Here is a 13,235-nt window from a genome sequence, read left to right as displayed (position 1 = left end):
AAATGGAAAAAAAAAAAAAGGAATATACAAATATTACAAAATTAACTCATTAATCTTTTCAAGTGACTGTCAGGAAACAGGTCAAAAGACCCAAAGATTTCACATTTCGCAGAGCCTAAAATAGGTAGGGGCAGGGAAGGGGAGGTGAGACAGGTGCAGGATTCAGTAAGGGCGAACAAGAGAAGAGAGCGACACGTTAGACGGGTAGTTAAAGTGCCTGCTACCTCTCAGATTTACCTCTCCCAGCACAACTTCAGTACAAATGCATAGAGTACCTCATAAAATGCACACCACAACACAAATGCTGTAAGGCAGATATCCTCATAATGAAGGTACGACTATGTTCTGACAGTGCTGCTTGCTATATGCAGTTAATAGTTAACAGTGAATCTGCTTAATGGTCTTGAGCTTTTAATAATTATATAGAGTACCAACAGTATAACTATCTGAATACACATATTTATTTTAATTTATATATTTTTTAAAATATTAAGGAAATAATGTTGTAGGCTTAATACCAACAATTCCTTTTTATAGCGCCCATGCACAGAAACAATATTTTAAAACACAGACAAATGATTTTAGTTAAAACTGTCTCTTGCTGGAAATGGAAGCGGATGGGAATCAAGTTGTATTCAGCAATGGAATTCCTTCTTTGAGACATAAACAACTGGAAGAATGTACCAGAGTCTTAGAAAACAGGATCCTAGCTGATACATCAAGAGATCCAGAGAGGGAATGCTCCATCCTGAAGCAATGCTCTGACAAAACTGTAAGTATGCAAACAACACAGCTCATCTTCTTCTATTTGATATCTTCACTGTGCGCTTTAGACTGTCTTTAGTATCCTCCTGGCAGGCTGCCAATTTCAGGTCTATGGAAAGTGTATTACAAGTAAGGATCAAACCACACTTGCAAGTGGTTTGCAAAACCCAGTGGGCTGTGGAAGTTTCCACTTTTACAAAATGTAATTCCACTTTCTCTATGTTCTCCAAGGTTCTCTTCACTCGACATATAGTGATCAACTTCTACTGCTGAAAACATCTGCCAGGAGAAAATTCTTTCCTCTTACTGCCCATAGACTCTCAAGAGAAGGAAGTAGAGTCCAGTAAATCTTTATCACAGAATAATTTCTGGTAAGTCTTCTGTGATTTCTTTTATGCCTTAGATATAGCAAACCATTCATTCCTTTCATGGTCAAACTTAAAAGAGGCACTTTCTCCTTCCTTAGAGCTAAGGATACAATGTATAAAAGCTTGCAATTAACTAGGCTTCTCAACATTTTTGTTATCATCTCTCTCATACTAAGTATCTCATAACTTTAAGAATTAACCTAGTCAATTTAATAAGCCTTAGTAAATCTAACTAATCTAGTCCTTCTTAGTTAACACTCATACAAATAAAAAGGACTAATTACAGGAAAACTAGGTAAGAATACACTTACTAAGGTTGCCCTGTAGAAATGCATCTGCAATAAAAAACAACTACCCGGTAAAATCTGCAATATGGCTATTTTATGTGAGAAGTAATTTTGAGAGTCATGTTTTTGAGACTATTTGAAGTTGTTATTAAATGTCACACTCACCTTAGTGATTTTCAGAAATTTTGAGGGGTCCAATACCCGACTATTCTTGGCCCCTTGAACAGTGTTCCACCCACCTTCATCTACTCTCTGGACACCTGCAGGAAAAACAGAGTAAGCCCGACTCTCATCTGTCTCAAATCAGTTTGACAATGAAAGGGTGAGCAATCTTTTCAACTCAGCAGCTCCAATCAAAACCCAGGAAAAAGACAAAACAAACCGTGAAAGCACTGCTGACAGTCTCCTTACCACCCACAACATGAAAATTTCAAGCAGAAGCCCTCTACTGGTATCCATCTCTCATAAAACATTACTGACCTGGAAGAAACCAACTGATACAAATGAATAAGGATTTAGTGCTAGACTAATCCTCCCTAAGGGAGGGCCAAATCTAATGTGTATAGAGTTAATGGTGAGGATACTTTGGGAGAAATAAGATGGAAATAATTTATTCCAAAGTTTATTTCACTTAATGATGTTATAAGACACACTATGGTTTGATCATTCCCTCAACACCTGCTTCTCCAAACTTTCAGGCACTGAGAGGCAGAAACCTTGACTCTTCTTTCTCTCACACGTTGCACTTTATTTGTCAGCAAATCTTGTCAGTTTAACCTTTACAATATATTCAGCATCTAGCCCCCTTGTAACCACTACTAACACTACCAATTTGGTTAAGCCAGCAATAAGCCGGCAAAAAACATCATCACTGGCTTTCTGCTTTCATCCTCACCATTTATCATCATGGCAGCCAGTGTGGCCCTAGTAAATTATGAGTCAGGCCCTGTCACTTCTTTGCTCAAAACACTTCTGTTATCTATTTCATTGTGAGAAAAAGACAGACTCCTTATAAATGGTCATCTGGCCCCTGCCTCTCAGACCCCATCTCCTACCACTCTCCCCCCTTAACTTTTGCTCTAGCCACAGTGACCTTTTTGCTGATACTTGAAAAGGCTGCTTCAGGGCATTTGTACTTACTATCCTCTTTTCCTAAAATCTACTTCCCCAGATATCCACATGAATTAACTCCTTCCCTTACTTCATTCAGTCTTTGCTCAAACACCACAGACTTCAATAGGCTTCCCAACCTTCCTGGTATAAACTGCAACCTCTCTGCCCATCAAACCTCGCACTCCTACTCCCTCTCTGTTTTAGTTTTTCTATAGAACATATCTGACAAACATATATTGAAATATTTGTTCCCCTCTGTTCCTCCTAAGATGTGAGCTGCAGGAGGTAACGGACTTTGTCTCTCTTGTTACGTGACAAGCACTCAATAAATATTTACTGAATGAAAGACCACCAAACTGTCTATTTAAAAGCTTTCCCAATCCTCACATGCGTCTTGATTTTCTTTGCTAAGTGATATTAATGATCATGAACACATTTGATTATCCCTTGTTCCTAGGAAACGGAAAAGCACACTTTCTTCCCTGGTGGAGTCATCTCTCAGAACTTCGCTATGAGTATACAGTGTCTCTGATAAATAAGAGGTCGTGGCTATTGAATATTCAGTAGGTGTCAGTTGCTATGCTGAACACTTTACCTATCTCATTTCAGCCTCACAAAAATCCTAGGTACTATCATTTGATTAATTTTACAGATTAAGTGACTTGTGCAAGGTCACGCAGCTAGGATGCAGGAGAGCTGAAACTCACCCCAGGACCGTTTGGCTCCAGAGTCTACGCTCTCAACCTCTACACTAATATGGCCCGGTCACCATCTGAGCACTTGATAGCACAGTGGACAAAATGAGCATTCCCATTTGGATGTCATCTCAGAAGAAACAAGCTTATAAGAAAATGATCATTTCCTTTCCTTCCTGAAAAACGTTTCCTCTTACAGTGTTCCTAAACTGAGTCACTAGAACTTCCTATGTTCTCAGGTGTAAAATGCTTACTATTTCACCTTTCCCCGCCTCTCCCCTCCCCTCCCGTTTCTTCCTTTTTATTTTTATCACTACCAAGTTTTACCTCCTTCCACACAGGATTTCAACTGACAACAACGTTTCTGAGTTTGGTATACCCCTGGATCCATCATGTGATGAGCAATGCTGTCGTTGTTGTTCAGTTGCTAAGTTGTGTCTGACCTGTTGTGAACCCATGGACTACATCGTGCTAGGGTTCCCGTCCTGCACTATCTCCCCGAGTTTGCTCAAATTCACATCTATTGAGTCGGTGATGCCATCCTACCATCTCATCCTCTGCCGCCCCCCTTCTCCTCCTGCCCTCAATCTTTCCCAGCATCAGGGTCTTTTCCAATGAGAAACAGACGCATTTATGTATGTATATCCAGCGTGTCATTACTCCTTTGCTCAAAACCACACGGTGGCTCCTTAATGTCAGTTCAAGCCAAAGGTTCCTAATTTGGATCCGTTCTTCTGGACATTTTCTCAATCCTCTGAACACTTAAATTTTACTCTAATCAGGCTTATTTATTCCTCTTTACAGTATATATTTATTTTAGTTTCATGACTACAATTTTTCCATCCCTTCCCAATATTGGCCATCTATCAATGCCCAGTTCAAGTGCCCCTTTCCTCCAGGTTGCTCTCAAACCTGTTCTGAATTTTCACAGCCTTAGTGGAGAATACATTTCATAACTGGTAGTATCTTCCATTTGCTTGAAAACGTTCCCTTTATTAGTTCTGGCTTTCAGAGGGAAGGAGCTGTATCTTCTACTTCTTTTTATATCCCTCACCTATACTGAGTATACAGAAGATGCTCAATAAATTCTTGTTGATTACCGACTTTGGAGTAGTCAAAGAAATAGTATGTAGTTCACACATTCTCTGTTTTTACACAACAACCAGTCTCCAGGTGATGCCGTTTCACTTACCAATCACCATTCTGTTCTTTGGGTCAGTCTTTCTGCTCTCATTTCACATTTAAATATAAAATTCTTAACATATTCATCCCTCAAACTCCCAAGTTCTCTAATGTCTGGTAGACTCCACCCCTCACCTGGTCTTCTCTTCTCTTTGGTCATGAGTTGTTGGACCTTCCTCTGCTCTTCCTGTTCTTCTATTTTAGCTTCTTTGTGAATCTGTTCAATAGTTTTAGGCCCTTGATCTGCTCGTCGTGATACCCAATTACACTATAAAAGGAGAAAATGAGGATGTCAGCCAGATAACTAAAAATAAAAAGCAAACTTTAGAAGAATCTATTTTACACTGTCACTGATAGAAAGGCATAATATACATATAAAATCTGGTACTATGGCAATTTTTCAGTCATCTTACAGATGACACTATGTGCATTTAGATGTTAGTGCTAAATATTTAATCCTTCTCAATCCACTCTGAGTTACTATATACAAAAGTCAATGGATTAAAAACACAGAGTGAAAGAATGGCCCAACTATGCATTGGCCTATCTATCTATCTACCCATCCACCTACCTACCCACCTACCTGTACATTTTATCATTTTGTACTTTTGAAAGGAGAGAGAAGAGGAATCAAGAAAGATCAGGACTTTTGGCCTTGACCCAGTCGGATATATTGCTACTCAGTTCACACCACACTCCACTGGGGCTCTAAATCGAGGATGACTAGCATTTTCCTTCCTCCCATAACAAGGTTCTGGTATCTATACAAAATGCCACATCACTCTAAGTTCTGGTTATCCTCCCTGCTAAGGATAAGACAAGCTGTCTCCTTCAAGTTACACTTCTCCCATTCCTTCCCTTCTGAGCTACAGTCTCAATATCTGATACAAATATGAGTGACTGAAGGAAGAAGCAGAGCAATTTTTAACATTTACTGATATTAGTTTGAGGCAAGAATGGCAAATGGATTTAAATCAGCATTCAAAATTCTGATCAACTGGTAGTGGCTTTGTTAATAAGAAGGATCCTGAGGTCACAACTCAGCTTAGTAAGATAAAGAGCCGTCATCAACGCTACCTGGTCTGAGTGCAGGGCAGGGTAGAGAGGGGGGATCTATATTCACTTCCTCTATCTTAGGGTCAGTGGTAGTGTATTTCCTCTAGGAGTAGAAAAAGGTGGTAGTGGTAAAAACTATACTTAGTATGACAAAGGAGGGAAAAAAAGCAGAACAAGAGGGTATACAGGAAAAACAACAGAGAGGAAAATATCAACATCTTCTTTGAGCTGGGCACTATACATAACCACTGAATCTTTATAACACACCTGCAAAGTATACATCACCATTTCAGAGACTAAAATGTAACGCTCAGGGAAGAGAAATGTATTTATTATGAAGATGAGAATTTTTGATTATTTAGCATGCTAAGATTAAATTTAAATGACCACAGTTTGAATTCAGAATGGCTGATTTCAAAACTGCAAAGAGGTTTGATCACCAGAATAAAGAGAAGAAATAAGTAACAGACAGGCAGGTGTACATGCTCCTTGTCCTTTCACATAGCTCTCTCATCACAGTTTGTCGATCCATGTTCTGAGTCATGAGGCAAAAGCATTAAGCCATTACACATATAAATCCTAGGACATCCTCCCCAAGCCAAATCCTGAAAAGAGAATGGAGAGGTAGGTTTATTTTTCTACTTACCAGCCTTAGATCTATTACATCTTGAAGCATGAATCGAATCCTAGATGAGGTTTTTCTTTCTTTCACAATTTTCTCCATCTGATTAAAATACTGGTCCATACGTGGCTGCAAGATACAAAATCATTAGTATTCCTGGCTGAGGAATTGAAATGTAGTTTTACCATGTAGAATTTTAAGACAGAATAGGAATACGACTTTTGGCCAAAAGGTACTGTGGTAGAATTTTTAATTGAACATGACACCCAAAATAAAGGCTACATGTTCCCGGCGGCAGGCCATGGCCATACGACCAATTACAGGCTGACAGAATACAAAGGGAAATGTCACGATGCATCTCCTTGGAACCTTAGGAGAGAGCTGGCTGTGTCCTGTGCCCTTTCCTAACTTCTCGGCTATGACGTCAGGTACTCCAGGGCTACACCTGAGGGATGACAAACTGTTACGCTGGAGGAACTGAAATTTTTTTGTCATCTCTTAGCCAGCCACCAGGCCAGCCTTAGAATTTTTACTCCTGAACTTCATTTACATGAGTGAGAAATAAACCTCAGTCTTATATACACACTGATATTCAGGGTTTTCTGTCATAGCCAAACATAACCCTAGCTGATTCCGATGTTATAAAACATTTCTCACATTATTTCTTCGATGCGTTTCTAATTCCCCTACCCCTTATTTGGAGAGTACCATGTTATGTTTGAATTATAATATTTTTAATGATTTCTTATATTATGGAATGTTCAAACTACCACACAATTGCACTCATCTCACATGCTAGTCGGAGAAGGCAATGGCACCTCACTCCAGTACTCTTCCCTGGAAGATCCCATGGACGGAGGAGCCTAGTAGTCTACAGTCCACGGGGTCGCTAAGAGTCGGACACGACTGAGCGACTTCACTTTCACTTTCACTATATTATGTTAGCTAGCCCTGTCATTAATTAGAACATAAACTTGAGCAAGCGACTGAATCTTCATTCTTGTCTTGCCTTCAGTCCTGGCTCTTGGTAGCTTCCCCCCCCCACCCCCAGATTTCTGTCCACAGAAATATACTGCTATTCATATATATATACATATACATAAACATAAAATAAAGGACACGGGACAAATAATGTCAATTCATGACCTGGCTTTTAAATACTTTCGGAGCCTCTTCACTTCTGACTGTAATGCAAACGCGGTAAGGAGCATGACGGTCCAACACTGACAGTGAGGAGGATGAGAGAAAAACAAGTGGTCTCGGCTGCTGGGCAAGGTGGACACTGGTGTTGACAGCCAACTCCCGCAGCTGACAGAGAGTCCCTGCAGGAGGTTTCTGAGATTTGGGGGTCCTACCTTTGCTTTCTCAAAGTCCAGGTCTTTGCCAATTGTGGTGAGCAGGCGACACAGACACTCGAGGGATTCTTCATCGTGGTTCTTCAGCAGCTTCACCACACAGTCATGCATGATGGCTTCAGTCAGCATTTTGAGTTTAAAGAGTTCTCCAATGAACTTGATGTTGCCAATGGATCTCCGCCGGGCTTTATCTTTAGCTTCCTCCAGTTCATCATGAAGCCTTGTCCTCTCCTCTGGCTATTGCATAAGGAAAAATAACAGAATCTTGACGATGAAAATGGTACTACTCAAAAGATGCTAAAAACATACTAGTTTGACTGGTGCTGCCTCTGTGCTCATTCAGTGCAGACCTGGCAAGTCTTGTACGAAGCAGCAGCCAGGGAGACTATGGCGCTCGGCATAGCTGGCGAAAAGCTCAAGGGAGGAGTCGAAACTGAGAAAAACGACCATACTGATGTGAAGGTGGAGGGGCAGGATGGTTCAGAGGTGCCGTTCAACATTAAGATGCATACACCACTTAGCAACCTGCTGCTGCTGCTGCTGCTAAGTCGCTTCAGTCGTGTCTGACTCTGTGCGACCCCATAGACGGCAGCCCACCAGACTCTGCCGTCCCTGGGATTCTCCAGGCAAGAATACTGGAGTGGGGTGCCATTTCCTTCTCCAGTGCATGAAAGGGAAAAGCGAAAGTGAAGTCACTCAGTCGTGTCCGACTCTGTGTGACCCCATAGACGGCAGCCCACCAGGCTCCTCCATCCATGGGATTTTCCAGGCAAGAACACTGGAGCGGGTTGCCATTTCCTTCTCCGCTTAGTAACCTAATAAAAGCCTATTGTGAATGACAAGGTTTGTCAGTGAGGCAGATCAATTCCGACCTGACGGGCAGACAATCAATGAAAAAGACACACCTGCACAGTTGGAAGCAGAGGATGTTGTGTTCTGCTGTTGTGTTCCAACAGCAGATAGTAGGTGTCTACTAAATAGGGAACCCCTAGAATTCTGTTCCTCCAGATCAAAACACACTCTCCATTAGAAAATCACAATTTGGTTCCACCACATCCTGACTACTAGAGTGTAGTTTCTCTATTCTTTCATTTTCTCCTTTCTCATTCTTTTACTGTACATAAAGTAATTGGTGTATATGCACAAGCATAGTGAATTTTTTTAAAAAAAAACTACAGGGACGATGGTATGTTTTGATTAACATCAAATGAAGATGGGATGGGGAAAAACAGTGGTTTGGTGAAAACATCCCCTTTATCTCCATTAGGGGCATACTCATCAACTCTTATCTTTATACTCCAGTATATTATTTTCATTGTCTAACAAAAACAGAACAATATAGAAATTCTTGCACTCCTTGTTTGATTGGAGGATTTTAATGTTTTTTCATTTACCATTGTAAAATCAGTGACAATTTTATAACTTTTTTTTGTATGTAGCTGTTACACATAAGGCAATCTCTATTTAAGTAAGGATAAATTACTCTAAAAGAAGAAATGATCCTATATAATTTTCCCTTCAAGTCAAGTGTCTTATTGTTGAAATAAACTTCTTGTTTAAACTAGGGGTCAGGGAGAGCCTTTGAGGTTTTGACAGTTAATCACAGACCTATTCAGAAAACAAAACTATACCCAGCAGTTCGCATCCATTTCATGAGATTTCCGGAGTTCAGTAACCTCTCTGAAGTCTAGGTTCTGAATGCCTATCTTGGAAGGTTGAGTCGTTCCAACATGTGGTACTAAAAGGAACAAAGCTTTCCTCTAAACACCAGCACAGTACATCTCCATCTGCAGAAAAGGCCCCAGGCGCCTACTGAAGTAGTAGGATAACAAGGTGGCCAGCGTCATGACAACCCTACTGACACCCAAAGTGCGCAAGCACGGTTTTTCTGTGAAAAAACTCACCCCACTGGCAGCCTCGAGCTCTTTCTGCTTCTTCTCAAAGACATCATCATCGGCTTTATCTTTTTCAAACTCTTTCTGGCAACGGTTCAGTAGTAGCTTCCGGAAGTTCACTGTGTTACCAGGCTTGTCTGCCATGGGTACTTTCAGCTGCATCCAGATGGGAAAATACAAAAGTGGCCAAGATTACTTAAAGAAATCCAATGATGTTCTCCAAATATCTATTTTATTGTGCAAAATAATGCTGAGCGAACCACAAGTGAGCATTCTACAAAAGATACATGATTTAGCTTTAGGCATTTCATGCTTTCAATGGTTAAGGAGCTTTAAATTTTATATAGAAAAGACACACATTCTTCTCATATAAATGTACTGCATCCTCTATGGCTAGTTGTGCCTCTAGCTGACTTTAAAATCCTTGTAATACTATTACAACTATGACTCTGCACTCCTCTAGACCTTTTTAACTGTCAAAAGTTATTATTTTTGTTTTTCAAACTACTACAGTAGGTACTTTGGTTTCAAGAAACAAATAAAAATGAAATAAAGCAGGGGAGAATTTTAAGGCCATAGGAAAACTGTTGGAGGTGAGATCCTTATTCTAAACAGATGCAGAAGTGTGTGCGGGTCACGTTTCAGAAAAGTTGAGACATCCTTTCCTAAGGGGTATGTCACAACACTGTAATGCTAGTATCTGACTTATCTATCGATACACTATGTTTATTGATTATTTATGTGCCAAAAGAAATATTAGTTCTCTACAAGTTGTCTAATAAATGTCCAACTTAGACACATTCTTTCGATACACAGAAAGACTCAGGACGGAGGGAAGGGGCCGGTGGGAGGCAAGATGCCCGTGAGATGTCCATACAAGCCCAGTGACGACTGCTGTCTAGTAACTGCAATAGCTTCACCTTCAAGGTTGCTTGTAACTAAATACAGGGACATTCTTATTCAGAATATAAAGAAAGTGAACCAGCATAGTGATTGACTAAAAGATTCTATTTTACAGACAAAATCCCAAGAACCATTTTGAACAGCCATGACAATATGGCAAAATGATTTTCCTAGAATCACAAAGTGGCTCCCAAAGTTGTGAAATACATGGTCTTTGTCCTAGATTTAGTGAAAACCTTGATGCCTTGTATTTACATTCACAAAAGAGTTATCAACCAGAATAGACTTGGACAGCTGCTGATCAAGCCTGAATGGCTAGAAACTTGAGGACTACGATACCACAGCATATTTGTGCTAGAACTGACAGCATACTCTCCAACATACTCCCAGTGAGCCATGAAAGACCATTTAACAAGGCCAGCTCTTACCAACCAGAGCTGAATGTTTCATTTCACTTTTTTTTAACTTAGAAAGAGGAGAACATCAAATATGGATACTTTTTAGACAATCACAGGACAGCTAACATGTGCTTATGTCCAAATTCAGGCCACACAAATACAAGTGACAATAGGTTATGTCAAAGTCAGGCCTATTCTATGATCACACAAGAGGGTAGGTTTTTAATTTATTTGTACTTATTTGGCTATGCAGGATCTTAAGTGTGGTGTGCAAGACATTTAGTTGTGGCATGTGAGATCTAGTTTCCCAAGCAAGGATCAATCCCAGGTTTCCTGCATTGGGAACTCAGAGGACTGGACCACCAGAGAAGTTCTGAGAGCAGGTACTTAATTAGCCTTAAAGAAACGAAACGTGAAAGCAAAGGGTTTTCAAAGCAGAAGCCAAAAGCAGACTCCAGCTTTCACTACCTACAACCCAGAATATAAAGCATCAGCATATCTGAGAGGTTCTGTGTAACAGAACACCCAGCACGACGTTAGGTTTCAGAACAAAGCAAAGGTTCTAAAAATCAGCAGTTACATTCAATTTGCTACTGTATAGGAACTCAAATAAACAAGTCAAGAGGTTTTTGCCAACTTCTTAGCATATTCACCACCACTGTCTATATTAACACTAATGACATTATAGACTGATAGGATAAAAATCATCTGGACACAATTTACCTTAAAAAGACTTTCCCTGCATTATGGATTCACTATGTAGAAGATATGAAAAATGTGGATAAAATGAAAATTCAAGCCACTGTCTTAGTGAGAGGGACCAGAATTAAAATGAGTCAGAAAGATCAAATAAATACAACTTGTGTATTTTATTTACAGGAAGGAACAGTAGAAACGATGTAAGGCAAAGGAGAATTTCCCTACACAAAATGTATTAAAGGATTTGCTTTTTACACCTTTTATGTAGGGAAGGCTATATTGAAAGGGGGCGCTAAAAATCAAGATTCGCTCACATGATTTTTTTTTTCTTGCTTGATTTTAAATGAAGGCAATTCTTTTAACCCAAAATCACTCATCAAACAAGGCAGGCACAATCCCTGTGTCTAACCTGGAGGGCAGCTTTAAGCATCTAATGCAATAGGTTTGTTGGAAGCACTTTTTTTAAGTCACAGAGAATAACGTTTACCTGGCATATTTGGAACACTCAAAGTGAAAGAGCACTGAAATCCTGAGTTGTAAAATCAGGGTTTGAATCCCAGCTCTACACCTCATCAGTATGTAAATGTGAGCAAGCTACCTCATTAAGCCTTAATCCCTTCATCAGCAAAAGGACCCATTCCAGTGATTCCAGACTGAGGAACACCATGAAGCAGCTGGTGCAACAGGAGCTGTGGAGATAGTCATGATCCCAGCTCTGCCATGTGACCTTGGCCAAATTACTTAGCTTCTCCGAACTTTTCTTTCTTTCTAAAATGAGGATAACATCTATCTCGTAGGACTGTTTGAAGGATTAATGAGACAGTCTAAGTAAAACAAGTAATAGTGCCCAGAACATAGCTAAGAATTCTATAAACTGATAGAGCTATATTTAAATTTGGAGCTGTATTGACATGTTTATTAGTAAAATTTAAGAGACATCTATACTGTAATAACATAAACATCAAAGAAAGTGTTTAAGTTAGTTCACAAAGCAATTAGGGAGAGAACCACAAAAGGCAAGAGAACTGAATACCTGCTACCCCAAAATGGTGGTTACACGACAGTTCACATGTACGGGACATAAAGAACCTGTGACTGTTGCATATGCTTGTTAGATATGTTCACATGGAAGTATTAAAATGGAACAATCAGCAGAATGGCCACAGACCTGCAAGCACATTTGTCTCTAAATGAATGAAGGTCTGGATATACAACGCCCTAAAGACTTGTTTTGGAACATGATTTTAATGTCCTCTAGGGATGGTTAACAGGGTCTGTGGAAATATGGAAATAGGCAAGGAGGATACAGCCTGAGAACTGGGATGCATGGTAATCTTTTTCGTCGTAAGAGATGCTAAATTCAACAGAATGATGAAATTATGATAGTATTAAGTCGACTTATGTTGTCAGGGGACGCCTGACTGTTCAGGAGACCCAATAAAATTGGTTAGTGAGAACATGAAGAGTGAATGTCTTATTCTGGTAGGGCTGCTATAATGAAATACCACAGACTGGGTGGCTTAAACAATGGATGTTTATTCCTCACAGTTCTGGAGGTCAGGAAGTCCAAGATCAAGGTGCAGGCAGATCTGGTTCCTGGTGAAGAAGGACCCTCTTCTTCAGATATCTAGTGTGCAGACATCTGCCTTCTCCTCTGTCCTCATATGGTGGAAAAGAAATTCTAGCACCTCTTCCTGTTTATTAAAGGCACTAATTTCCATCATGGGAGATCCACCCTTATGACCTCAACTAAAGCTAATTACCTCTCAAAGGCCCCACCTCCTAACACCATCACATGGAGGGTTGGGCTTCAGCCTATGAATCGGGGGAGAGACAAACACTCAGTTCCTAGGAGTAGATGAGGTGGGTGCTTGAAGATGCGATCGTGGGTAATACC

At 40.1% G+C, this 13,235-nt stretch overlaps 1 protein-coding gene and 1 pseudogene across 43 annotated transcripts in view; one reads left to right on the top strand and one right to left on the bottom strand.

Moving 5' to 3' along the window:
* The window catches only part of EIF4G3 (eukaryotic translation initiation factor 4 gamma 3), a 357,082-nt gene that overhangs the window by 40,102 nt on the left and 303,745 nt on the right, over positions 1–13,235 (bottom strand). For all 43 annotated transcript variants that reach the window (XR_014078267.1, XR_014078269.1, XR_014078268.1 and 40 more), the window contains 5 exons: positions 9,348–9,494; positions 7,444–7,680; positions 6,113–6,217; positions 4,546–4,678; positions 1,586–1,680 (listed from right to left, as the gene is read on the bottom strand). Coding sequence is in view for 31 of the 43 variants with exons in the window: in XM_081574712.1 (XP_081430838.1) it covers positions 1,586–1,680; positions 4,546–4,678; positions 6,113–6,217; positions 7,444–7,680; positions 9,348–9,494 (717 nt within the window). In the remaining 12 variants the exon portion in view is untranslated. The remainder of the gene's footprint in view (positions 1–1,585; positions 1,681–4,545; positions 4,679–6,112; positions 6,218–7,443; positions 7,681–9,347; positions 9,495–13,235) is intronic.
* Positions 7,831–8,420, top strand: LOC145542524 (small ubiquitin-related modifier 2 pseudogene; annotated as a pseudogene).

Source organism: Giraffa tippelskirchi, chromosome 3 (assembly GCF_054371585.1).
Source record: "Giraffa tippelskirchi isolate mGirTip1 chromosome 3, T2T-mGirTip1v1.2.pri, whole genome shotgun sequence".
NCBI lineage: Eukaryota > Metazoa > Chordata > Mammalia > Artiodactyla > Giraffidae > Giraffa > Giraffa tippelskirchi.
This window is presented reverse-complemented; position numbering and strand designations above follow the sequence as displayed.